The following is a 23,894-nucleotide window of genomic DNA, read 5'->3' on the forward strand; positions in this document are numbered from 1 at the left end:
GACACAAATAAGCAGAAAAATATGCTGTGTACTTGGATCAGAAGGATTAATATCATTAAAATGTCCCTACTACCCAAAAGCCATCTATAGACTCAGTGCAATTTGTATCAAAATTCCAATGGCATATTTCACAGAAATAGAAAAAAAATTCTAAGATTTTGTACGGAGCCACAAAAACCTGTAATAGCCAAAGCAATCAGAAGAAAGAACAAAGCCAGAGACATCCCACTTCCTAATTCCAAACTCTACTACAAAAATGGGCTTCCCAGTAGCTCAGGTGGTAAAGAATCTGCCTCCAATGCAGGAGACCCAGTTCCAATTCCTGGGTTGGGAAGATCCCCTGGAGAAGGGAATGGCTACCCACTCCAGTATTCTTGCCTGAAAAATTCCACGGACAGAGGAACCTGGCAGGCTGCAGTCCATGGGATCACAAAGAGTTGGACATGACTGAGCAACTAACATAGCAATTTTACTTCTGCTTGTATATTCAAAATAAATGAAAATAGTTATTTGAAGAGGTACGTGCACTCCCATGTTTCTTTCAGCATTATTCACAATAGGGAAACAACCTAAGTGTTGAAGTTGTGGCATATATACAATGGAATTTATTCAGCCATAAGAAGGAAAAGAAACAGACCCATTTGCAAAGCAAAGGTGAGTATTATGCTAAAGTGAGATTAAATCAGACAGAGAGATACTGTTTATTATCACTTGTATGTGGAATGTTAAAAAAGGCGAATTCATAAATACAGAGTAGAATGATAGCTATTCCAGGTTAGGGGGCTGGGTGTGAATGGGATACTGTTTTTTAAGGGTACAAATTTGGACTAGGAGATAAGTTCTGGAGAGCTAATGGACAGCATAGTGATATAATCAATAATACTGTATTATAAACTTCAAAGTTTCTAAGGGACTAGACCCTAATTGTTCTGAAACCAAAAAAGTCATGAAAACTAGTTGAGGTGATAGAAGTGTTAGCTGACACTAAGATGATAATCATATTGCAATACATTAATGCATCAAATCAACATATGTTGTACCTTAAAATTACACGTCAATTAACCGGTTAAAAAGGAATAAGAATTACATGGTGTGATTTCTTAATTGGAAGATGAATAACTTTTTCGAAATACAAGTAATATTTCAATTTCCTAACGATGTAAGAAAACCAAAGCAAAAGCGGAGCATTTTTCTGCTTCTGTTTCACATCCCATTCAATGGTCGCATCTCGTTTTCTTGGCCAAGGTTGAATACAGGGCCAGGTAGTAAAGAAGATGGTTCATTATAGCTCAGTTCAGTTCAGTTCAGTCGCTCAGTCGTGTCTGATTCTTTGCGACCCCATGAATCGCAGCATGCCAGGCCACCCTGTTGGTCACCATATCCCGGAGTTCACTCAAACACGTCCATCAAGTCGGTGATGCCATCCAGCCATCTCATCCTCTGTCGTCCCCTTCTCCTCCTGCCTCCAATCCTTCCCAGCATCAGAGTCTTTTCCAATGAGTCAACTCTTCGCATGAGGTGGCCAAAGTATTGGAGTTTGAGCTTTAGCATCAGTCCTTCCAAAGAACACCCAGGGCTGATCTCCTTTAGAATGGACTGGTTCTCAAGAGTCTTCTCCAACACCACAGTTCAAAAGCCATCAATTCTTCGGCGCTCAGCTTTCTTCACAGTCCAACTCTCACATCCATACATGACCACTGGAAAAACCATAGCCTTGACTAGATGGACCTTTGTTGGCAAAGTAATGTCTCTGCTTTTCAATATGCTATCCAGGTTGGTCATAACTTTCCTTCCAAGGAGTAAGCGTCTTTTAATTTCATGGCTGCAGTCACCATCTGCAGTGATTTTGGAGCCCATAAAAATAGTCTGACACTGTTTCCACTGTTGCCCCATCTATTTCCCATGAAGTGATGGGACTGGATGCCATGATCTTCATTTTCTGAATGTTGAGCTTTAAGTCAACTTTTTCACTCTCCTCTTTCACTTTCATCAAGAGGCTTTTTAGTTCCTCTTCACTTTCTGCCATAAGGGTGGTGTCACCTGCATATGTGAGGTTATTGATATTTCTCCGGGCAATCTTGATTCCAGCTTGTGCTTCTTCCAGCCCAGCGTTTCTCATGATGTACTCGGCATATAAGTTAAATAAGCAGGGTGACAATATACAACCTTGACGTACTCCTTTTCCTATTTGGAACCAGTCTGTTGTTCCATGTCCAGCTCTAACTGTTGCTTTCTGACCTGCATATAGGTTTCTCAAGAGGCAGGTTAGGTGGTCTGGTATTCCCATCTCTTTCAGAATTTTCCACAGTTTATCATGATCCACACAGTCAAAAGCTTTGGCATAGTCAATAAAGCAGAAATAGATGTTTTTCTGGAACTCTCTTGCTTTTTCCATGATCCAGCGGATGTTGGCAATTTGATCTCTGGTTCCTCTGCCTTTTCTAAAACCAGCTTGAACATCTGGAAGTTCATGGTTCACGTATTGCTGAAGCCTGGCTTGGAGAATTTTGAGCATTACTTTACTAGCGTGTGAGATGAGTGCAATTGTGCGGTAGTTTGAGCATTCTTTGGCATTGCCTTTCTTTGGGATTGGAATGAAAACTGACCTTTTCCAGTCCTGTGACCACTGCTGAGTTTTCCAAATTTGCTGGCATATTGAGTGCAGCACTTTCACAGCATCACCTTTCAGGATTTGAAATAGCTCAACTGGAATTCCATCACCTCCACTAGCTTTGTTCGTCGTGATGCTTTCTAAGGCCCACTTGACTTCACATTCCAGGATGTCTGGCTCTAGGTCAGGGATCACACCATCATGATTATCTTGGTCATGAAGCTCTTTTTTGTACAGTTCTTCTGTGTATTCTTGCCACCTCTTCTTAATATCTTCTGCTTCTGTTAGGTCCATTCCATCTCTGTCCTTTATCGAGGCCATCTTTGCATGAAATGTTCCCTTGGTATCTTTAATTTTCTTGAAGAGATCTCTCACACATACCACGCCTTTACAATTATTTGCCATTTACTTTTCCATACATATTTCCAATTTCTGTCAGGAAACGAGGGGGGGGGGGGAAAGCCAAGTTCTACAAGCGCCCGACAGCTTACACATATGCTGCTGCTACTGCTGCTGCCAAGTCGCTTCAGTCGTGTCCGACTCTGTGCGACCCCATAGACGACAGCCCACCAGGCTCCCCCGCACCTGGGATTCTCCAGGCAAGAACACTGGGATGGGTTGCCATTTCCTTCTCCAGTGCATGAAAGTGGGAAATCAAAGTGAAGTCGCTCAGTCGTGTCCGACTCTTCGAGACCCCATGGACTGCAGCCCACCAGGCTCCTCCATCCATGGGATTTTCCAGGCAAAAGTACTGGAGTGGGGTGCCATCGCCTTCTCCTACACATATGCTATGCTATGCTAAGTCGCTTCAGTCGTGTCCGACTCTTCGCGACCCCATGGACTGCAGCCCACCAGACTCCCCCGTCCCTGGGATTCTCCAGGCAAGAACACTGGAGTGGGCTGCCATTTCATTCTCCAATGCATGAAAGTGAAAAGTGAAAGTGAAGTCGCTCAGTCGTGTCCAACTTATAGCGACCCCATCCACCTGCTAATTCAAAAGTAAAATTGCAGACAGGTGGGAAGCTCAGCGGCAGAGAGCATTCTGGGAGGTGTAGTCTCGGAGGCTTCCTGTGATTCGGAACTTCCGCTCCGGGAAAGCGCGGAGGGGTTATTCGCTGCGCTGGGGAAATAAAAATCATAATCAGCGCTGTGCGTGTCTGCTGGTATTTCGCCTACCGGAGGGCAAGAACACGAACCTCGCTGCTTTCGTGGATTCTGGGAAATTCGAGTCAGGCCTGCGATGTCGAACACGTCACTTCCTGTCGGGGGCGGGGTAGTGGCGCCTTCCCCTCTCGGGGATCCTGGGAAATGTAGTCCAGGGGCTGCGAATAGTTGGAGGTATTTCCGCTTTAGGAGATTGCGATTGCGGCCTTTGGTTCTCACAGGTAGGTGAGTGATTCCTTGGGAGCCTGCCGTCTCTTTTAACTTTTCTCACCCGGTCCTGGGATCAGCTGGACTCGGTATTCGGTCGCAGGGCAGAAAAGCCGCGACTTGCAACAGAGGGCGGGATGGAAGGGCGAGGGCGGCCGCTTGCCTTCCTCTTAACGGCTGGATTCTCTGCGTTTGGGGCGGTTCACAAGTCCTGGGGTTGTAGGCGGACTGAAATCGGCAGTTTGACTGTCTCCAGGTCTCCTTGCTGTCCAATCCGCCTCCTCCAGCACCTTCCACACCGTTAGTTACTTCCTAGCGAGGTAACGTTAGATGCGAATTTATTCTTTCTGTTCCTTGGATTCCTTTAATATAAAAAGGGATATTAAGAGTATAAGGCAGATACTCACTTGCCATTCGTAGATAGAAAAGCAGTCTATCGAAATAGTCAACCATTAGGAAACTGGCTGCAGAGGAGACTTTTGGGATCAATTTGTGCAGGTAGGTTGAAATTTTATTGTAGAGGATTTGAAAACAGGGTTAGTGAGTTTGGCCGTCTTTGTAAAAATTTGAAAGCATTCTCACTTAATCTTATTTTAAATATTATTTAAAGCTTGTATACTGATTATAGAAGAAATGCACATTCATTGTAGAGAATTCAGAAAATGTAGAGCTATGACATAGTCAAAACCATTACGAATTACCCATGTAGATACGTATGTTATAACTTGTAGGATGTGTATGACGTATATAGGACACAGACCTATAGGATATAGACGATTATCAACATTTAAGTGCACTTCTGTTTAGCAGCTTTTCTATATGTATTTATCTATATTATATACAATTGTTATCAGGTTATTCATATCCTTAACTCTTAATTCTGGAAATTTCCAGACAACCTGCCAGGCTCCTCTGTCCCTGGAATTCTCCAGGCAAGAATACTGGAGTGGGTTGCCCTTCCGTTCTCCAGGGGATCTTTCCGACCCAGGGATAGAACCTGGGTCTCTCTCATTGCTAGCAGATTCTTTACCATCTGAGCCATGGGGGAAGCCCCACAAAGTGTAATATAATGACTCCTGTGTAACAGTCATCCTGCTTCAGTTCTTGCTGATCTTGTTGCATCGCTCTATCCCCACGCACAGGTTTTTCCCATTGAGTATTTTAAAGCAAACCCAGATGTTGAGTCAATAGAACTTAAACATTAGTTATTATACCGAGACTTTATTAATTTGCTAAAACTTGTTGTTCTGTCGTTCACTTGGGTCCGACTCTTTGCAACCCCATGTACTGCAGCATGCCACATCACTGACACATCACTGAATGTAAGAGGCACCTGAAATGACAGATCCATGTATTATTTGTAAAAGTGGAAAAAAAATTCAAGATGGACTATTGAGTTGCAGCAGGGGGCGATATATCATAAAAACAAGTAAGCTGAAGTTAAAGATCATGACATGGTTAGATGAGAAGAAATAAGTTAGTGTATCTGAAGTACAGTGCCTCAGTTCAGTCGCTCAGTCATGCCCGACTCTTTGCGACCCCATGGACTGCAGCACGCCAGGCTTCCCTGTCCATTACCAACTCCCAGAGCTTGCTCTAACTCATGTCCATCCAGTCGGTGATGCCATCAACCATCTCATCCTCTGTTGTTTCCTTCTCCTCCTGCCTTCAGTCTTTTCCAGCATCAGAGTCTTTTCCAGTGAGTCAGCTCTTCGCATCAGATGGCCAAAGTATTGGAGCTTCAGCTTCTCCTGGTACAAAATATCACAGCCTGGCTGGCATAGACAACAGAAACAGATTTTCTCATAGTCTGGAGCTAGGAGTCTGTCAGCAAATTTGGTTTCTTCTGAGGCCTCTCTCCATGGCTTGCAGATGGCTGCCTTCTTGTCATGTCCTCACAAGGTCTTTCCTTTGTGTGTGTGCATGCCCCTACTATCCCTATTTATGTCCAGTTTCTTCAAAGAAGGATACCAGTCAGATTGACTTAGGGCCCACCCTAATGACCTCATTTTAACTTAATCACCCCTTTAAATGCCTTGTCTGCCAATGCAGCCACATTCCGAGGTTCTGGTGATTAGGACTTCCATGTGTGAGTTTAGGGGTAGGACTCACAATTCAGTCCATAACAGGTATTAACAGCAACTCTACGATTTTTCACACTTGGCCACTAGGAGAATGTTTTTTATATAAGAAAGTTAGAAAGAGTTGGAATTATGAAAGGAAAATGATAAATTTCCTGTGCTTCTTTGGAGTTGCACTTGCCATGGGCATATAACTCTCAGTTTCATCTTTCTCTCCTATTAGGCTACAGGGACCTCTGATTCATGGACCTGGTCCTAATCTTTTTGGAGAGTCCAGCACAGGGTCGGCAGAGAGGAATTATTTAGTGAGTAAGTGTGATGCAAACAGTCGCCCAGAGGGGCTATAGCCTGGAATTAGAGAACAAAACAGAAAGGCAGTCTATAGGCATATGCCTTGTCTGGTGCCTCACATTCCTTTGGTGAGCTGTAGAATTCATCAACTTTTTCCGAGTATTCAAAGTTTGATGTATCATCAACTCTCCTGCCTTCTGGGATGGCCCACACTCTGTAAAGTGTATTTCTCTCTAAATAAATCTACTTTTTACCTTAAAAAAAAAAAGTTGATGTATCATTATGCCTAATTTTGTCATGTGTAAGACAGATTTCCTTGGAAGCAAATAAATTTTTTTTTTAAATGGAAGCATAGTTAATTTACAATGTTATGTTAGTTTCAAGCTTTCCAGATAACTCAGTTGGTAAAGAATCCACCTGCAATGCAGAAGACCCTGGTTCAATTCCTGGGTTGGGAAGATCTACTGGAGAAGGGATAGGCTACTCCCCCTAGTATTCTTGGACTTCCCTTGTGGCCCAGCTGGTAAAGAATCCGCTTGCAATGTGGGAGACCTGGTGTTGGATCCCTGGGTTGGGAAGATCCCCTGGAGAAGGGAAAGGGTACCCTCTCCAGTAGAGTCAGACACAACTGAGTGACTTTTACTTTCATGTTAGTTTTAGGTATGCAGCACAGTGATTCAGTTATTTATATATATGTGCATATATGTGTGTGTATATGTGTATATATATATATATTCAGTACATATGTATATATAGTCTTTTCAGATTCTTTTCCCTAAAGGTTACTATAAAATACTGAGTATAGTTCCCTGTGCTGTACAGTGAGTCCTTGTTGATTATCTGTTTTGTGTATAGAACTGTGTATATTTTAATCCCAAACTCCTAATTTGTCCCTCTGCCTTCCCCTGGTAACCATAAATTTGTTGTCAAATCGATGTTAGTGTTCAGTTTTTTGTTTGTTATGTCAGGATTGTGATGGGGATGCTGAGAAAAGCTAACATTTGTTGGGCACCTCTTCTGTTTCAGTGAATTTCCAGTGCTCTGTGTGCAGTAATTATTATTGTCATTTTTTAAATGAAGAAACAGTCGAAGACAGTTGAATAAATGACCTGGTGACCCAGCAAGGGGCAGAGCCAGAGTTAAACCTCAGCAGCTAGCTTTAAAACCTCCTTGTTCCAGCACTCTGTGGCCAGCACAGCTTACTTAACTTCTCTGTGCCTCGGTTTTCTCACATCAGGTAACCACAGAATTAAAGTTTTGGGGGCTTCCCTAGTGGCTCAGATGGTAAAGAATCTGCCTTCAATGCAGGAGACCTGGGTTCAATCCCTGGGTTAGGAAGATCCTCTGGAGAAGGAAATGGTACCCCACTCCAGTATTCTTGCCTGGAGAATTCCATGGACAGAGGAGCCTTGTGGGCTACAGCTGAGGGGGTCACAAAGAGTTGGACATGTGATGATTAAAAGAAATATGATGTGGAAAGTGCTTGAAATGGTGCCTGGCACGTAGTACATCCTATATGTATTATAGACTACAGTTGTACTTTTTTTTCTATTACAGAAGAGTATGCAGTATGAAAAATGCAGTGAGTTATTAAAAGTGCAAAGAATATTTTAGGGTTTTCTTTTTTCCCCCATTTTCTTTTAATAGTTCAATTTGACCATACAGTTGAGCAAAAATGAATCGTTTCCATAGTAACCTTTGTTGAAACTGATAACTAACAGAATTGGTTGTCTTTTGAACCTAGTCAGTTCCTAGGGGCGGAGAAGGCAATGGCACCCCACTCCAGTACTCTTGCCTGGAAAATCCCATGGACGGAGCAGCCTGGTAGGCTGCAGTCCATGGGGTCACTAAGAATAGGACACGACTGAGTGACTTCACTTTTACTTTTCACTTCCATGCATTGGAGAAGGAAATGGCAACCCACTCCAGTGTTCTTGCCTGGAGAATCCCAGGAACTGGGGAGCCTGGTGGGCCGCCATCTGTGGGGTCGCACAGAGTCAGACACAACTGAAGCAACTTAGCAGCAGCAGCAGCGGTTCCTCGGGGATAATCATATGGTCTCTATTGCGTTAAAAAGGCCTGAGTCTGCACCATTCACTATGGTAGCCATTGGCCACGTGAGACTGTTGTTCTTCAAATGTTGCTGGTGCCAACTGAGATGTGCTGTTAAGTGTAGGACACACAAGAGATTTCAAACACTGAAAAAGAATGTAAAATACCTCTGTTGCAGGTTGAAGTAATATTTTGGATATGTTGCATTAAATATATTGTTAAAATAAAGGCTACTTCTTTTTACATTTTTCAACATGTCTGCTAGAAACATTTAAATTACCCATGTAACTTGCATTATGTTTCAGCTGGGCACCACTGGTATAAATGGAAGCCTCCATTTTTCCTCTGAGGATTTGCCTCCCGGGGCATTTACAAATTACTCTTACCTCTTTAGACCTTCGAGGGCATCTTACAACAGAGAGAAGAAGGAGGCTAGTCATCAGGAGGCCTAAGTGCCAGTTCTAGTCCTGTCCTGGGCTTCCTGGCTATTAGGCATTTCAGATAACAGTTTGAGGGGCAGAATAGAATACTGCAGTGGTTCCCAAACTTGGGCCATATTGGAATCACCTAAGGAAGTTGGTAAAAACCCAGTCCTTTTACCATTTCAATGAATCTGGGCTTCTGTGGGTTTGTTTGTTTATTGAATTTTTTTTTTTTTTTACAGTATAGTTTCTGTTTTATGTTTTGGCTTTTTGCCTATGAGGCATGTGGAATCTCCCTGACCAGAGATTGAACCCACACCCCCTGCAGTGGAAGGCAAAATCTTAACCATTGGACCACCAGGGAAGTCCCTGGACCAATGTGTTCTCTTTTAGCTTTCTGGATGATTGTGATGGTGTTCCAATCACTTCCTATTCACCTTATTTAGGAAGGCGGAATCCCTGTCCTGAACAGTATGAGATATCTGCGTTGGGCAGATGAGGTTGGCAGCAGTTTGTTTATCACATACAGCCATGCAAGGCCACGCATGGTTGCACTTGGGACTTGAATGAAGCAGCAGTGGCTCTGGGAGGCAGGCTCTGTATTAAACGGAGGGTAGGATGGCAACCCACTCCAGTGTTCTTGCCTGGAGAATCCCAGGGACAGGGGAGCCTGGTGGGCTCTCGTCTGTGGGGTCGCACAGAGTCAGACACGACTGAAGCGTCTTAGCAGCAGCAGCAGCAGCAGGGTAACCCTTGGTTCTGGCAGGAGGATGTGGTTGGCTTGCTGGAACAATTTTGAAGCTGGCACAGAGGCAAAACCTGTTAGGTTGAGAACTAGGTGGGCTACATCTGATCATTTGATGGGGTGAACTGTGTCAGGTCTTCATTTATAAAGGTGATCGAATGACAGCATGGAGAGGTTACCAAGAAAGAAGGTTTTCTGTACCAAGAAAGAAGTTTCCCCCAAAAAGAGACACAGCATGCCACCCAGGGCCATACAAGGCCTGTCGCACACAGGAGTCGTGGAGCAGAGCAAGAGGACTGTGTCTTTATGACTATAGTGGTGGGAAGTAAATAGGTGGTGAGATCCCCCTTTGGGGCACTAAGAACAGGAGAGCAGGGGGCAGTGGTTGGGCGGGTTATCTTACATTGACTAAAAAGTTTGTTTGAATTTTTTCCATAACATGTTATGGACCCTTGTGACCCTCACATGCCTTGGGAAGCTGGCTTGTGGGGAATGTGTTACTAACTGTGGTTGACAGTCTGGCCCTGTGATTCAACAGACTGAGGAAGAAGTCAGGAATCACAGATGTTAAATAGCTAGAATCTAAAAACTGGTTAAGGGATGGGACTTGTTGGCGGTCCAGTGGTTAGGACTCTGCACTTCCACTGCAGGGGCATGTGTTGATCTCTGGTTGGGGAACTAAGATCCCACATGCCATGTGGTGCTGGCAAATAAATAAATTAGTTAATTAATGAATTAAAATAAAATATGGTTAAGGGAATTCCCTGGCAGTTCAGTCTTTAGGCCCAGCACTTTCATTTCAGGGGCCCAGATTCGATCCCTAGTTGGGGAACTAAGATCCCACAAGCCATGAGGTACAGCCAATAAATGAATAAATAAAAACATGGTTAACTCACAGGCAAACCAGCTGGATGGGGAGTCTTCCCCAGGGAAAAGGTCATGTCTGGAGAGAGCAGAGGAGCTAGGAGCTAGGCCTTCTGGGCTCTGTGAGGCTCAAAGGTGTCAGGGGAGAACTGGGCATTTTAGGCCTTACGATAGAGCTGACCGGAGCTTGGGAACTACTGCACGTTGATCACGGTTACCACCCCGTGTCCTGTTACCTGGGGTTCGTTTCCTGGTGCAGTGTCCTGACTGGACAATGAAATCACAGGCTGGGGTGCTCGGAGAGGGGTAAGAGTGCAGATGTTAGCAACCCTCCTCCACAGTTTCTGATTTAATTAGTTGTGAATAAGTTCTGAGGATTTCTTTGTCTTTGTTTTGTTTAAAAAAAACAATTTTTAAAATACAGCTTTTATAAGTTGCTTTCCATTTAAAGTCTGACCATTTTTAAAAAATTCCCCTGTGAGTCTGATGTGCTATTAGGTTAGGCTCTCGGTGAAAATCTTGACTCTTCTGTTGGCCACTGGTTAATCATAACCAAGTTAATTCCTGATTTACAGATCAGACCTTGGGACTAAGTAGTGGCATGTTGGAGATGCCAGTATTCAAATACCAGTGGTCTGATTCCAAAGCCGCCACCCTTCCTGACTCTGTTCTCATCTCCTTCAAGCGGATCCTCTGACTTCAGAGTCCTCTTCCAGTTTCCATGTCTGTCTTCTGTCCCCAGCTCTCAACCTCTCATTTCTCTTTCCATGAGACCTCAGACTCCCATCAGTGTATTTTTTTTTTCTTAGAAGCAACAGAGATACAAGATCTAGAAGATTAGCTCCTTTGTGAGAGTGGATTCAGGTTCCTCCCCGCCTCTTGACCTCACCGAGCCTCGGCTTCCTCGTCTGTTACGTGGAAACAACAGTCGTGACCATCACCATTTACTGAGAACTTTCTAAAATGCCAGGTACACGGCTAAGGGCATTGAGCTCATTCATCCCTCACAGTAACCCTAGGACTGACATTCTCTTTTTTTCCCTCCTGTTGTAGCTGAGGAGAGGCACAGAGGTGGAGGTGATCAGACCAGCGTCACACCGCTCGTACGACACTAGATTCTTCACAGGTGTGTGGGAGGTACCTAATGGAGCAATGTGTGCCAAGTGCGTCTCAAGGTCCCTAGCACGTACTTAGTGCTTGTGTGGTGTTAAACATTGCCATTTGTGTTGTTTCTGTCATTACTATGATTAGCTTGTTAATTAAAATGGCATACTGATTAACTTACTGTTAAATAATAGGATTCTGTTCATTTTTCTTCAGCTCAATGGTATGAGTTTTTTTAAGGCCCTACTGATAGCAAAGTCAAATTAGCAAGGTCTTATATCTTTGAAAAAGTGATCATTCGTAGTGTCATGAAAAATCTGACACGACGACTATGAAAGTGGAATAGTGATTACCAGGGGCCAAGGGGATAGGCTGTGGAGAGCTAAGCGTTTGATGAGTATAGAGTTTCAGTTCCTGGTGGTGGAAAAGTTCTAGAGACAGATAGTGATGGTGATTCACAATATGAACATACCTAATGAACTCAACACCCTAAAAAAATAGTTCAAACATAAAATTTTATGTGATGTATATTTTACACAGGGAAAAAAATCATCAATGTAATCTTAAATATTACTGCAAAGGCATCAAATTAAGTATGACAAACCAAGCAAGAATAACATGTCAGAGGCTAAAGGTGATTTTCATATGACAAAGCAACAGCCTCTGAAGGATCCAGTGATAGAAACTATTTATGAGGACAGGTTTTTCATTACTGAACATGACCTGCTTTCTGCTGCTACTGAGAAATAAGGTGCCTTGGAAGTGTTCTTTGAGCTTTCCGCCTACTCATTTAATTCTGACAGCAATCCTAGGCATTGTTTTGTGTTTATACTCCAGGTTTAATTAAAATTAAAAGTATAAGTTCTATTCGAATGGTGAAAAGTTAGGTTAGCCTGTGCATTTTGCCACATAAGTTGTACTGAAATTGTGAATACAAGTTAATTATTTTAGCAAAGACAGTAGGTGTACAAGATAGACATTGTTAATCCCTCCATTTTCTGCTGTGCTCTGGGTTCAATCCCTGGGTGGGGAATATCCCCTGGAGAAGGAAATGGCAACCCACTCCAGTATTCTTGCCTGGGAAATCCCATAGACAGAGGAGGGTGGTGGGCTGCAGTCAATGGGTTCTCAAAAGAGTCAGACACAACTTAGCAACTGAACAATAACAACATGGGTCAGTGACATCCTTGACCAGACTTTGACAGTTTTTTTCCTTCTTCTCCCATCAGGCCTTCCCAAGACTCAGCAGTTCCCCAGAAGGAGGAGGAAAAAATGTCCAAGTTCAAGGTGAGTTGGGCTTGCCTTTCTAGGCATTCAGTTGTCACCTCATTTCTCAGCAATTAAACACATCCTGTTTCTCTTTCTTGGGAAGCCCTGAAGTGAACAGTTGAAGTGAACAGTAGGCATCTGAGAACCTCTTCCAAGAAGAGTGCCAGATGATCACTGGTTTTTAATTTTAATATAGTTTCATTTTTGTTGTTTTATCACTTTTTTGTAATTTCATATCAGAGTAGAATAGAAGATGTTAAAATAATGCTGTATACAAGTGATTCTTCAGAGAAGGCAGTGGCACTCCACTCCAGTACTTTTGCCTGGAGAATCTCATGGACGGAGGAGCCTGGTAGGCTGCAGTCCATGGGATCGCTAAGAGTCAGACACAACTGAGCAACTTCACTTTCATGTTTCACTTTCATGCATTGGAGAAGGAAATGGCAACCCACTCCAGTGTTCTTGCCTGGGGAATCCCAGGGACGGGGGAGCCTGGTGGGCTCCTGTCTATGGGGTCACACAGAGTCGGACACGACTGAAGTGACTTAGCAGCAGCAGCAGCACAAGTGATTCCTAGTCATGAGTGATTGTGCCCTCAGGCCATGTCTGAAAACATTTTTGCTGTCTGACTTGGGGGATGTTACTGATACAGTACATAAGAGCCAGGGACGCTGCTAAATACTCTGCAGTGCACGAAGCAGCCCCCTTCAACAAAGAATCATCTGGCCTCAAATGTCAGAAGTGCCAAGGCTGTGAAACCATACTGTCCCCAGTGCTGTACAAGAACAGTAGCCAAATGTAGGTGAAAATATGTGTAATCAGTTCAGTTCAGTCACTCAGTCGTGTCCGACTCTTGGCGACCCCATGAACCGCAGCATGCCAGGCCTCCCTGTCCATCACCATGCTCAAAAAACCAAAGCTTGAAATCTGTAATAGGAATTTTACAGAATCCTAATATAAAACCCCAGTTGGAGTATGTGCAAAGAATATTAACAGGTGGGACTTCCCTGGAGGTCCAGTGTTAAATATTCTGTGCTTCCACTACAGAGGGGTGTGCCTTCAGTCCCTGGTTGGGGAACTAAGATCCCACGTGCCATGTGGTATGGCCAAGGTAATTAAAAATATATATATATATTGGCCATGTCCTGCCTGCCATGGGACACACACAGTAGGGTTTGCTCCAGGACCTTGCTTCAGACAAGGAAGCTACTCCTCTATGAATCCACTGATACCTCTGTTGCTGAAAAAAAATAAAAATTAAAAAAAAAAAGAATATTAACAGGCCAAGTTCTGAAGAAAAAAATAAAAACACCTAGTAAATATGTGAAAATATGATAAGCTAATTAATGATCAAATAAGTGCAAATAATCAAATTAGTTGTTCTTTTACTAAGTTTGCCTAGGATTTAAAAATATGGTTATATTCCAAGTGTGGGATATGGAGAATTGGGGCTACTTACATACTCTTGGAGGAGGATAAAATAAGGGAAAAGTTGAGAAGAAAATCTGCTGTTGTACATAACAATTTTGAAGCTGCCTATTCTTTGACATGGTAATTTTTCACTGTTTGGAACTTATCCTAAAGAAATAATCAGAAGGAAAGCAAAAAAATCTATATGAAAAGTTGTTCTTTTCAGCATTTATTATAAAAAGAAAAATATATACAACATAAATGCGTTATTGGGGACGTTTAATTATGTTACAGTAAAATTGACTCTGGTCTGTCAGCACCTGGAACCACTTTATACACATCCTGCCCACTTTTCTCAGTTGTTACCCTTCCTCCAGGGGGAATCAGGAGTGTGATTGATGTTGTAGGAGGCAGTGACCTTCAAGGATGTGGCCGTGGTCTTCACAGAGGAGGAGATGGGGCTGCTGGACTTGGCCCAGAGGAAGCTGTACCAGGAAGTGATGCTGGAGAACTTCCGGAACCTGCTCTCAGTGGGTGAGGACGGGTGCCCTCTGTAACTGAACAGAGACCCCCTGCAATATTTATGTGCCCTTGAACAGGCAGAGCTTCGGAGCTCTTGGACCAAATTTCGGTTTTCTAATCAGCATGAGATGCAGAGATCGCAGGGCTTTTTGTTTGTTAGTTTGCTTTAATATTTATTTATTTATTTGGCCGCATCAGGTCTTAGTTGAGGTGCACGGGGTCTTGTTGCTTCATGCAGGATCTTTCATTGAAGTGCACGTTCTCTAGTTGCAGTGCATTGGCTTAGTTGCCCCATGGCGTGTGGGAACTTAGCTCCCTGACCAGGGACTAAACCTGCACCCCTGCATTGGAAGGCAGATTCGTAACCACTGGACCGCCAGGGAAGTCCCACAGAAATAGTGTTTTTCTTTCTCTGCTGACCAAAATGTGTTGGTAAACATACTATAAATTGTCCACATGATTGCTCTACCTTTTTGGCTTTTCAAATTGTAATCATCTCCAATTAGTGGGTCATGACATTCTTTAAGGAATTGAAATAAAATAGGGTAGAAAATATCACAGCATTTGGCAGTAACTGCACAATGCGATAAAAACTATGGCCTGTTGCCAAGAAGAGTATGAGAAATGGTGAAAAGGGTGTAATGAAAATAATGTCTTCCAGTAATTTATACTTAGTCTACATATCCTGGGGGCTTCCCAAGTGGCTCAGTGGTAAAGAATCCACCTGCAATGCAGGAGATATGGGTTCCATCCTTGGTCGGGAAGATCTCCTGGAGAAGGAAATGGCAACCTACTGCAGTATTCTTGCCTGGAAAGTCCCATGGACAGAGGAACCTGGTGGGCTACAGTCTATGCGGTCTCAAGAGTTGGACATGACTTAGCAACTAAACAGCAACAGCAATGACTACACATCCTCGATTTTGCATAAAATATATTTCTGCCAATGGGTCATAATTGAAAGCTTGGAAAACACTGATTTTGATGTCAGTGTTGATATAGTGTAAACCACCATTTTTCATAATTTGGGCTTCTAATACATTCATTTTCAATGTTTGTCCTTGCCTTTTTACAGGGCATCAATCCTTCACACCAGATGTACCATCCCAATTAGAGAGAGAAGAAAAGCTGCAAATGATAAGGACAGCAGCCCAGAGCTGCTGTTCCTCGGGTGAGAGTCCTGTGACTCTGAGTCTGTCCTCCTTCTTGTGGCCTCTCCAGCTGTGGCTCTGGTCCAAGTCATAGTCTGGATTACTGCCACAGTCTTTGTAATGCTCTCTCTTCTGCTTTGCTTTTTCACAATCCGTTCTCCACTCCAAGTGATTCTTTTAAATTCAAGCATTGTCATTTCTCTGCTCAGATCTCTCATTCAAAATAAAATCCCAGTATAGAAAGTGGCTTGTGATGTCCCCTATACCCGTCAATTTTATAGTCTACTTTCAGAAACAACTTTTTCACAGGGCAGGGGTAACATAAGGGTCAAAATATTGACTCCTAAATGAAAAAGGAAAATCTTCACCCATTCAGGAAAAGGGTATAAGAATTTCAGAGACATTCCATCTGTATACCCCATGGCCATCTTTATGCCCTATGCTTTTTTATTTTTTTTGCCTTCCGAGTGATTCTTGCCAAGATTTTTTTTTTTCTTTTTCACACTCTGTGGCTTGTGGGATCTTAGTTCCCTGACCAAGGATCCAACCTGGGCCCTTGGCAATGAGAGCACAGTGTCCTAACAATTAGACCACCAGGAAATTCCCTGATTTTGTGATCATCGTGATTTTCTCTCAGCAGCATTCACTTAGGTTAGCCCTGCATCTAGTGAAGCCTTTCAGCTTCCCAGCTGTTTCCACTGCCTTTCCTGTGATGAGTAAGTTACCTGCAAAATCTCTCTTACTTTTGTAACATGGCTCAAACTGTCACAGAGACATCAAACTAGGATTTATTTATCCATCCAGCATGTACTTCTGGAACACTGACCGTATCAGACAGAGTTCTGGGAGTGGTGATAAACCTGTGAACAGTACAAAATGCTTGTCCCTGTGGGTATTACATTCAAGCATGAGAAGACATAAAACGAAAAAGATCAAGGACTATTTGTGCCCTATACTATGTATATAGTATGTCAGATGGGAATATGTGCTATGTAAAAACAAGACAGTGTATGGCTAATGGAGATTTCCAGGAATGTAGAATCAGATCAGATCAGATCAGTCGCTCAGAATGTAGAATAGATAGGGAGAATTTAGTATATGATTTTGTATGGTAATAAAAGAGGCATCACTGATAAGGCATTATTTGAAAAGACACCTCTAAAGAAGTTAGTAGCAAGCTATATGACTAATTGGTGGAACAGAGTTCCAAGGAGAATGTAACTCTTCCTGTCCAATACTGACTTTTAAAATCTGTATTCCACCCTATTTATTTACTCCTTGCAAGGTCTTACTCTGTTGTAAAAATTAGGTTATCTTTTAATTTTTCAGTCTTTATTTTTCCCCCAGGGAAGTTGTAGGAATTTTATTGATGTGAAGTTTTAGAATAGTGTATGTTATTATAGTAAACTTTTCTGCATATTGTTTTCCTGAAGGATATTTCCCAGCAGGAGACAAAAGACCACTCTCTCTGCTTATACTCTGAACTTTAGGCCCTTAGGTGATAAATTATTTTCTCCTAAACATCTATCTTTCCAACCTACCAGGGCCTTCAAAGCTCCTTCCAGTGGAGTAAACTTCTAATAAAGCAAAAGTTTTCAACACTGCTTGGGGATGTCTTCTGATAATCTGTTAGTAAGGGTCTTACTTGAGCTTTTGAGCATTTGGATCAGATGTGCAATTATGTGAAAGCTGTTTATGAAACACTTGTTGCAGCAGAGAAAGTAAGGCTTTGAGTAACATGCAGCCTCGTCTTGGTAAACATTCCCTAGGAGGTATTTTTCTTGCTTTATAGCTACTAGATCTCTAATTTATATTTCAGCTATGAAACTTATTATGATTCTAAATGAATCCCACTGATGTGTAGTGAAAGGGACCCTGGTGGAACACCTCTCGGTGTCTGGAGGTATGCAAAGGATACATGATGCTGAAGAAAAATAGAAGTTTTTCATGTCCTCATAAGGCCTTAGGGTGTGGGCCTAAGTTTATAACCTTGGCATTTCTGAGCAAAGCACTCATATGCCCCATCTTTTAATTTTCTTTATCCTCTTAGGAAATCAGAATCTAAATGGCATAGAGACTCTTCAAGAAGTTGGATTAAGGTATCTGCCACACGAAGAATTTTTCTGCTCAAAAATCTGGCTACAGGTTACAGAGGAATTAACCAGGTGTCGAGATTCCATGGGAATTCGTCAAGGAATTGGCTCTCAGTTGGAAAAACAAAGTGACACACTCTATAAAGATGAGTTCAGTAAAGACTTCAGTCAGAGTTCACATCTTCAAGTTCAGCGCAGAGACTACACTGGAGGAAAACCCTATAAAGGGGTGGAGTGTGGGAAGGGTTTCATATGGGGCTCTTACCTTCAAATGAACCGGACAGCCTCCACAGGAGAGAAGCCCTATAAATGTGAAAAATGTGAAAACACCTTCCGTCGGTTTTCAAGTCTTCAAGCCCATCAGAGAGTCCACAGTAGAGCAAAACTGAACAATCATGATATGTCACACAAAGGTTTTAGTCAGAGGTCATATCTTCATCAACATCAAAGAGTCCCTGCTGGAGAGAATCCACACAGATTAGAGGAGTGTGGGAGGAACATCAGAAAAAGCTCACATTTTCAGGCTCCTCTAATAGCCCACCCATTGGAGAAACCCTATAAATGTGAGGAATGTGGGCTGGGCTACAGTAAGCGCTCCTATCTCCATGTCCATCAGAGAGTTCACACGGAAAAGAAACCTTATCAATGTGAAGAGTGTGGGAAGGGCTTCAGTTGGCATTCACGCCTGCAAGCTCATCAGCGAATCCACACTGGGGAGAAGCCTTACAAATGTGATGCGTGTGGCAAGGGCTTCAGTTATAGCTCACACCTGAACATCCATTGTAGAATCCACACAGGTGAGAAACCGTATAAGTGTGAGGAGTGTGGGAAAGGCTTCAGTGTGGGTTCCCATCTCCAAGCCCATCAGATAAGCCACACAGGAGAGAAACCTTACAAATGCGAGGAGTGTGGGAAGGGCTTCTGCCGGGCCTCAAATCTTCTGGACCATCAGAGAGGCCATAGTGGTGAGAAACCCTATCAATGCGATGCATGCGGAAAGGGCTTTAGTCGTAGCTCAGATTTTAACATTCATTTTAGAGTCCATACAGGAGAGAAACCATATAAATGTGAGGAGTGTGGGAAAGGTTTCAGTCAGGCCTCAAATCTTCTGGCCCATCAGAGAGGCCACACTGGAGAAAAACCGTACAAATGTGGTACATGTGGGAAGGGCTTCAGCCGGAGTTCAGATCTTAACGTTCATTGTCGAATCCACACAGGAGAGAAGCCCTATAAATGTGAAAAATGTGGGAAGGCCTTCAGTCAGTTCTCAAGCCTTCAGGTGCATCAGAGAGTCCACACTGGCGAGAAACCGTATCAGTGTGCAGAGTGTGGGAAAGGCTTCAGTGTGGGCTCGCAGCTGCAGGCCCATCAGAGGTGCCATACTGGAGAGAAACCCTACCAGTGTGAGGAGTGTGGGAAAGGCTTCTGTCGGGCCTCAAATTTTCTGGCTCACCGTGGAGTCCACACAGGAGAGAAACCGTACCGATGTGATGTGTGTGGTAAACGCTTCAGACAGAGATCATACCTTCAAGCCCACCAGAGGGTTCACACTGGAGAGAAACCATATAAGTGTGAGGAGTGTGGTAAGGTCTTCAGTTGGAGCTCATACCTCCAGGCCCATCAGAGAGTCCACACAGGGGAAAAACCATATAAATGTGAAGAGTGTGGGAAAGGCTTCAGTTGGAGCTCCAGTCTTACAATTCATCAGCGAGTCCATGCTGGGGATGAGGGTGACAAAGACTTTGCCTCATCAGAGAATACATACAGCAAAGAATCTCTATAAAATTGCATGAGTTAATACCTCACATGTGTGCTGAAACAGTCCTGTCGTAGAAAACAAAACATTTATTTCCTCCAGAACTCACAAAGTGTCATGGTGGTTGGATGACCACACAGCAGAGAAGCCTCATGAGTGTGGAGACAGAGCTTCATTCAGAACCTTGACATTTAGCAGATACTACATGGATGAGAGGCATGGGAAGGATGGGTCCGATCTGGAGGGAACCAAAAGTACTAAGACAGAAATGCCCAAATCTCTTCCACTAGAATAGAAGCTCCCGGAAGGCATGGACTTTGTTTACAGCAAGTCCACTCTGCCTCTTCAATGCCTACCACACTGCAGGTGTCCAGCAATGTTAAGTGAGTTAAAGGGAGAAGTCACTTTTGAAATTTTTATTCAGTTCCTCTCTAAAGTTTTCTATAAACTTGTAAACAGAGGAATTCTCCAAGGCTTGGAGGATTGGATTAGACACTTGGGGTCATCTTCCCAGCCCTGCAGGTCTTGTAAACTAGTGCTTATCAAACTGAAGGTCATAACCCATTAGTGGGTCCAGAATCACCAGGTTGTGTGTGACCAGCAATTTTGTATGCTAACAGTTCCTTATTGAGATGTAATTTGCATGCAAGCACATGCATAAATCTCAAGTTTACAGCTTCGTGAATTTTGATAAATGTATCTACTTGTGTAATCATCACCAAAATCAATATATACCACATTTCTATTAAACCTGAATGTTTCCTTGTGTACCATTCTTGTCAGTTCTACCTCCAGTGGCAGCAAGTATGATGATTTCTATATGGTGTATTAACTAGATCTGTCTGACAATATTTGTGTATCAACACAGGTTTCTTTATTTTGGTAAATACTTAGGAGTGGGATTGTTGGGTTGTAAGAGTATGTCTAACTTTGTGAAAAACAGGTGTTTCTAAAGTGGATATACCATTTTGCACTCCCACCACCAGTGCATATCAGGGTTTTATTTTTTAACATTTCAGTAGTTTTATAGTGGTTTCTCATGTTGGTCTTAATTTATATTTCCCTAATGACTAAGTTTGGAGAAGGCAATGGCACCCCACTCCAGTACTCTTGCCTGGAAAACCCCATGGACGGAGGGGCCTGGTTGGCTGCAGTCCATGGGGTCGAAAAGAGTCGGACACGACTGAGCGACTTCACTTTCACTTTTCACTTTCATGCATTGGAGAAGGAAATGGCAACCCACTCTGGTGTTCTTGCCTGGAGAATCCCAGGGACGGCGGAGCCTGGTGGGCTGCCGTCTATGGGGTCTCACAGAGCTGGACACGACTGAAGCGACTTAGCAGCAGCAGCAGCAATGACTAAGTTGAGCATCTTTATACATGAATGTTTGATAACCATAGACCTATTTTCTTTGGTGAACTGTTTTCTTGTTCTAGATTTTTGAGTTAGTTATATGTTCTGGACACTTGTCCTTTGTCAGTTATGTGTTTTGCAGATATTTTGTCACAGCGTGTGGTTTTTGTTTTTGCCACATAGTATTTTTCACAGAGCATTTAAGTTTTTTAAATTTTTGATGAAGTTCAGTTTTTGTCTTCTGCGATTGTGCTTTGGGTTTCAGATATAATAACTCTGCCTAATTTAATGTCACAAAGGTTTTTCTGCCCCCACTTTTTTTTCCTACTCTAAAAGCTGCACAGTTTCAGGTTTTACATTTAGGTCTATGATCCATTTGAATTAATATTTATTTATTTGGCCATGCCAAGTCTTATTGGTGGCACGTAGGATCTATGCTCTTGCGGCATGCAGAATCTTTAGTTATGGGGTTCTGGGATCTAGTTCCCTGACCACAGATCAAACCCAGGCCCCCCTGCAGTGGAAGCCAGAATCTTAGCCACTGAACTACCACAAAAGTCTCTGACTCATTGACTTTGGTGACTCAGACTCATATGAGAGACACCATAAAGAATCAACCAAGTTACTGTATTCTCTTGGGCCCATGAAGGCTATAATACACTTTTGAGCTTGTATGTTTTTTGCTTCGCCACACTTGTAGGATCTCTAATCTCAGCCAGGGATTGACCCCAAGCCACTGCAGTGAAAGCCTGGAATTCTAACCCGTGATTCAGCAGGGAAGTCCCTATAATACAACCTTAAAGTATTTTTAAGTTTTTCTCGGGCCCAGGAGGGCCGAGAGGAACTACTCCACGTTCAAGGTCAGGAGGGGTGGCTGTGAGGAGATACCCCTCGTCCAAGGTAAGGAGCAGCGGCTGCACTTTGCTGGAGCATCCGTGAAGAGATACCCCATGTCCCAGGTAAGAGAAACCCAAGTAAGATGGTAGGTGTTGCGAGAGGCATCAGAGGGCAGACACACAAACCATAATCACAGAAAGCTGCTGCTGCTGCTAAGTCGCTTCAGTCATGTCCGACTCTCTGCGACCCCATAGATTGCATCTCACCAGGCTCCCCCATCCCTGGGATTCTCCAGGCAAGAATACTGGAGTGAGTTGCCATTTTCTTCTCCAACACATGAAAGTGAAAAGTGAAAGTGAAGTTGCTTAGTCGTGTCCGACTCTGAGCAATCCCCATGGACTGCAGCCTACTGGGCTCCTCTGTCCATGGGATTTTCCAGGCAAGAGTACTGGAGTGGGGTGCCATTACCGTATCCACAAAGAAAGCTAGTCAATCTAATCACACGGACCACAGCCTTGTCTAACTCAATGAAACTAAGCTATGCCATGTGGGGCTACCCAAGATGGGCAAGTCATGGTGGATAGATCTGACAGAATGTGGTCCACTGGAGAAGGGAATGGCAAACCACTTCAGTATTCTTGCCTTGAGAACCCCATGAACAGTATGAAAAGGCAAAATGATAGGATACTGAAAGAGTAACTCCCCAGGTCAGTAGGTGCCCAATATGCTACTGGAGATCAGTGGAGAAATAACTCCAGAAAGAATGAAGGGATGGAGCCAAAGCAAAAACAATACCCACCTGTGGATGTGACTGGTGATAGAAGCAAGGTCCGATGCTGTAAAGAGCAATATTGCATAGGAACCTGGAATGTTAGGTCTATGAATCAAGGCAAATTGGAAGTGGTCAAACAGGAGATGGCAAGAGTGAACGTCGACATTCTAGGAATCAGCAAACTAAAATGGACTGGGATGGGTGAATTTAACTCAGATGACCATTACATCTACTACTGGGCAGGAATCCCTTAGAGGAAATGGAGTAGTCATCATGGTCAACAAGAGTCCAAAATGCAGTACTTGGATGCAATCTCAAAAAAGACAGAATGATCTCTTCATTTCCAAGGCAAATCATTCAATATCGTGGTAATCCAAGTCTATGCCCCAACCACTAACGCTGAAGCTGAAGTTGAAAGGTTCTATGAAGACCTACAAGGCCTTTTAGAACTAACACCCAAAAAAGATGTCCTTTTCATTATAGGGGACTGGAATGCAAAAAGTAGGAAGTCAAGAAACACCTGGGGAAACAGGCAAATTTGGCCTTGGAATACGGAATGAAGCAGGGCAAAGGCTAATAGACTTTTGCCAAGAGAATGCACTGGTCATAGCAAACACCCTCTTCCAGGAACACAAGAGAAAACTCTACACATGGACATCACCAGATGGTCAACACTGAAATCAGATTGATTATATTCTTTGCAGCCAAAGATGGAGAAGCTCTATACAGTCAGCAAAAACAAGACCAGGAGCTGACTGTGGCTCAGACCATGAACTCCTTATTGCCAAATTCAGACTTAAATTGAAGAAAGTGGGGAAAACCACTAGACCATTCAGATCAGATCAGTCGCTCAGTCGCGTCCGACTCTTTGCGACCCCATGAACCGCAGCATGCCAGGCCTCCCTGTCCATCACCAACTCCCAGAGTTCACTCAGACTCACGTCCATCGAGTCAGTGATGCCATCCAGCCATCTCATCCTCTGTCGTCCACTTCTCCTCCTGCCCCCAATCCCTCCCAGCATCAAAGTCTTTTCCAATGAGTCAACCCTTCGCATGAGGTGGCCAAAGTACTAGAGTTTCAGCTTCAGCATCAGTCCTTCCAAAGAAATCCCAGGGCTGATCTCCTTCAGAATGGACTGGCTGGATCTCCTTGCAGTCCAAGGGACTCTCAAGAGTCTTCTCCAACACCACAG

The 23,894-nt window shown here is 43.4% G+C and overlaps 1 protein-coding gene across 16 annotated transcripts; it reads left to right on the forward strand.

The window, feature by feature from the left end:
• The first annotated feature begins 3,923 nt into the window (after positions 1–3,923).
• ZNF45 (zinc finger protein 45) lies at positions 3,924–20,489 on the forward strand. Of its 16 annotated transcripts, none has more exons than XM_086352992.1 (7): positions 3,924–4,480; positions 11,247–11,407; positions 11,491–11,563; positions 12,771–12,828; positions 14,580–14,754; positions 15,815–15,910; positions 17,941–20,489. In XM_086352992.1, the coding sequence occupies exons 5-7, from the start codon at positions 14,676–14,678 to the stop codon at positions 19,764–19,766; spliced, it is 2,001 nt and encodes a 666-aa protein (XP_086209118.1). In that variant the 5' UTR covers positions 3,924–4,480; positions 11,247–11,407; positions 11,491–11,563; positions 12,771–12,828; positions 14,580–14,675; the 3' UTR covers positions 19,767–20,489. The 16 variants fall into 16 exon arrangements, with proteins under 16 accessions (XP_086209118.1, XP_086209120.1, XP_086209121.1 ...); XM_086352994.1 differs by having other exon boundaries at positions 14,598–14,754; XM_086352995.1 differs by having other exon boundaries at positions 14,608–14,754.
• Positions 20,490–23,894: the final 3,405 nt, after the last annotated feature.

This window comes from Bos grunniens, chromosome 18, assembly GCF_055505025.1.
Source record: "Bos grunniens cultivar Pamir isolate PY7600 chromosome 18, Bosgru_T2T1.0, whole genome shotgun sequence".
NCBI classification, from domain to species: Eukaryota; Metazoa; Chordata; class Mammalia; order Artiodactyla; family Bovidae; genus Bos; species Bos grunniens.

What these genes read in the sequence shown, in the direction of transcription:
- ZNF45 (XM_086352985.1), top strand. An exon ending in CCGGAACCTGCTCTCAGTGG is followed by an intron (nt 14,755 to 15,814) that starts GTGAGGACGGGT and finishes GCCTTTTTACAG; the next exon opens with GGCATCAATCCTTCACACCA. An exon ending in CCAGAGCTGCTGTTCCTCGG is followed by an intron (nt 15,911 to 17,940) that starts GTGAGAGTCCTG and finishes TTATCCTCTTAG; the next exon opens with GAAATCAGAATCTAAATGGC.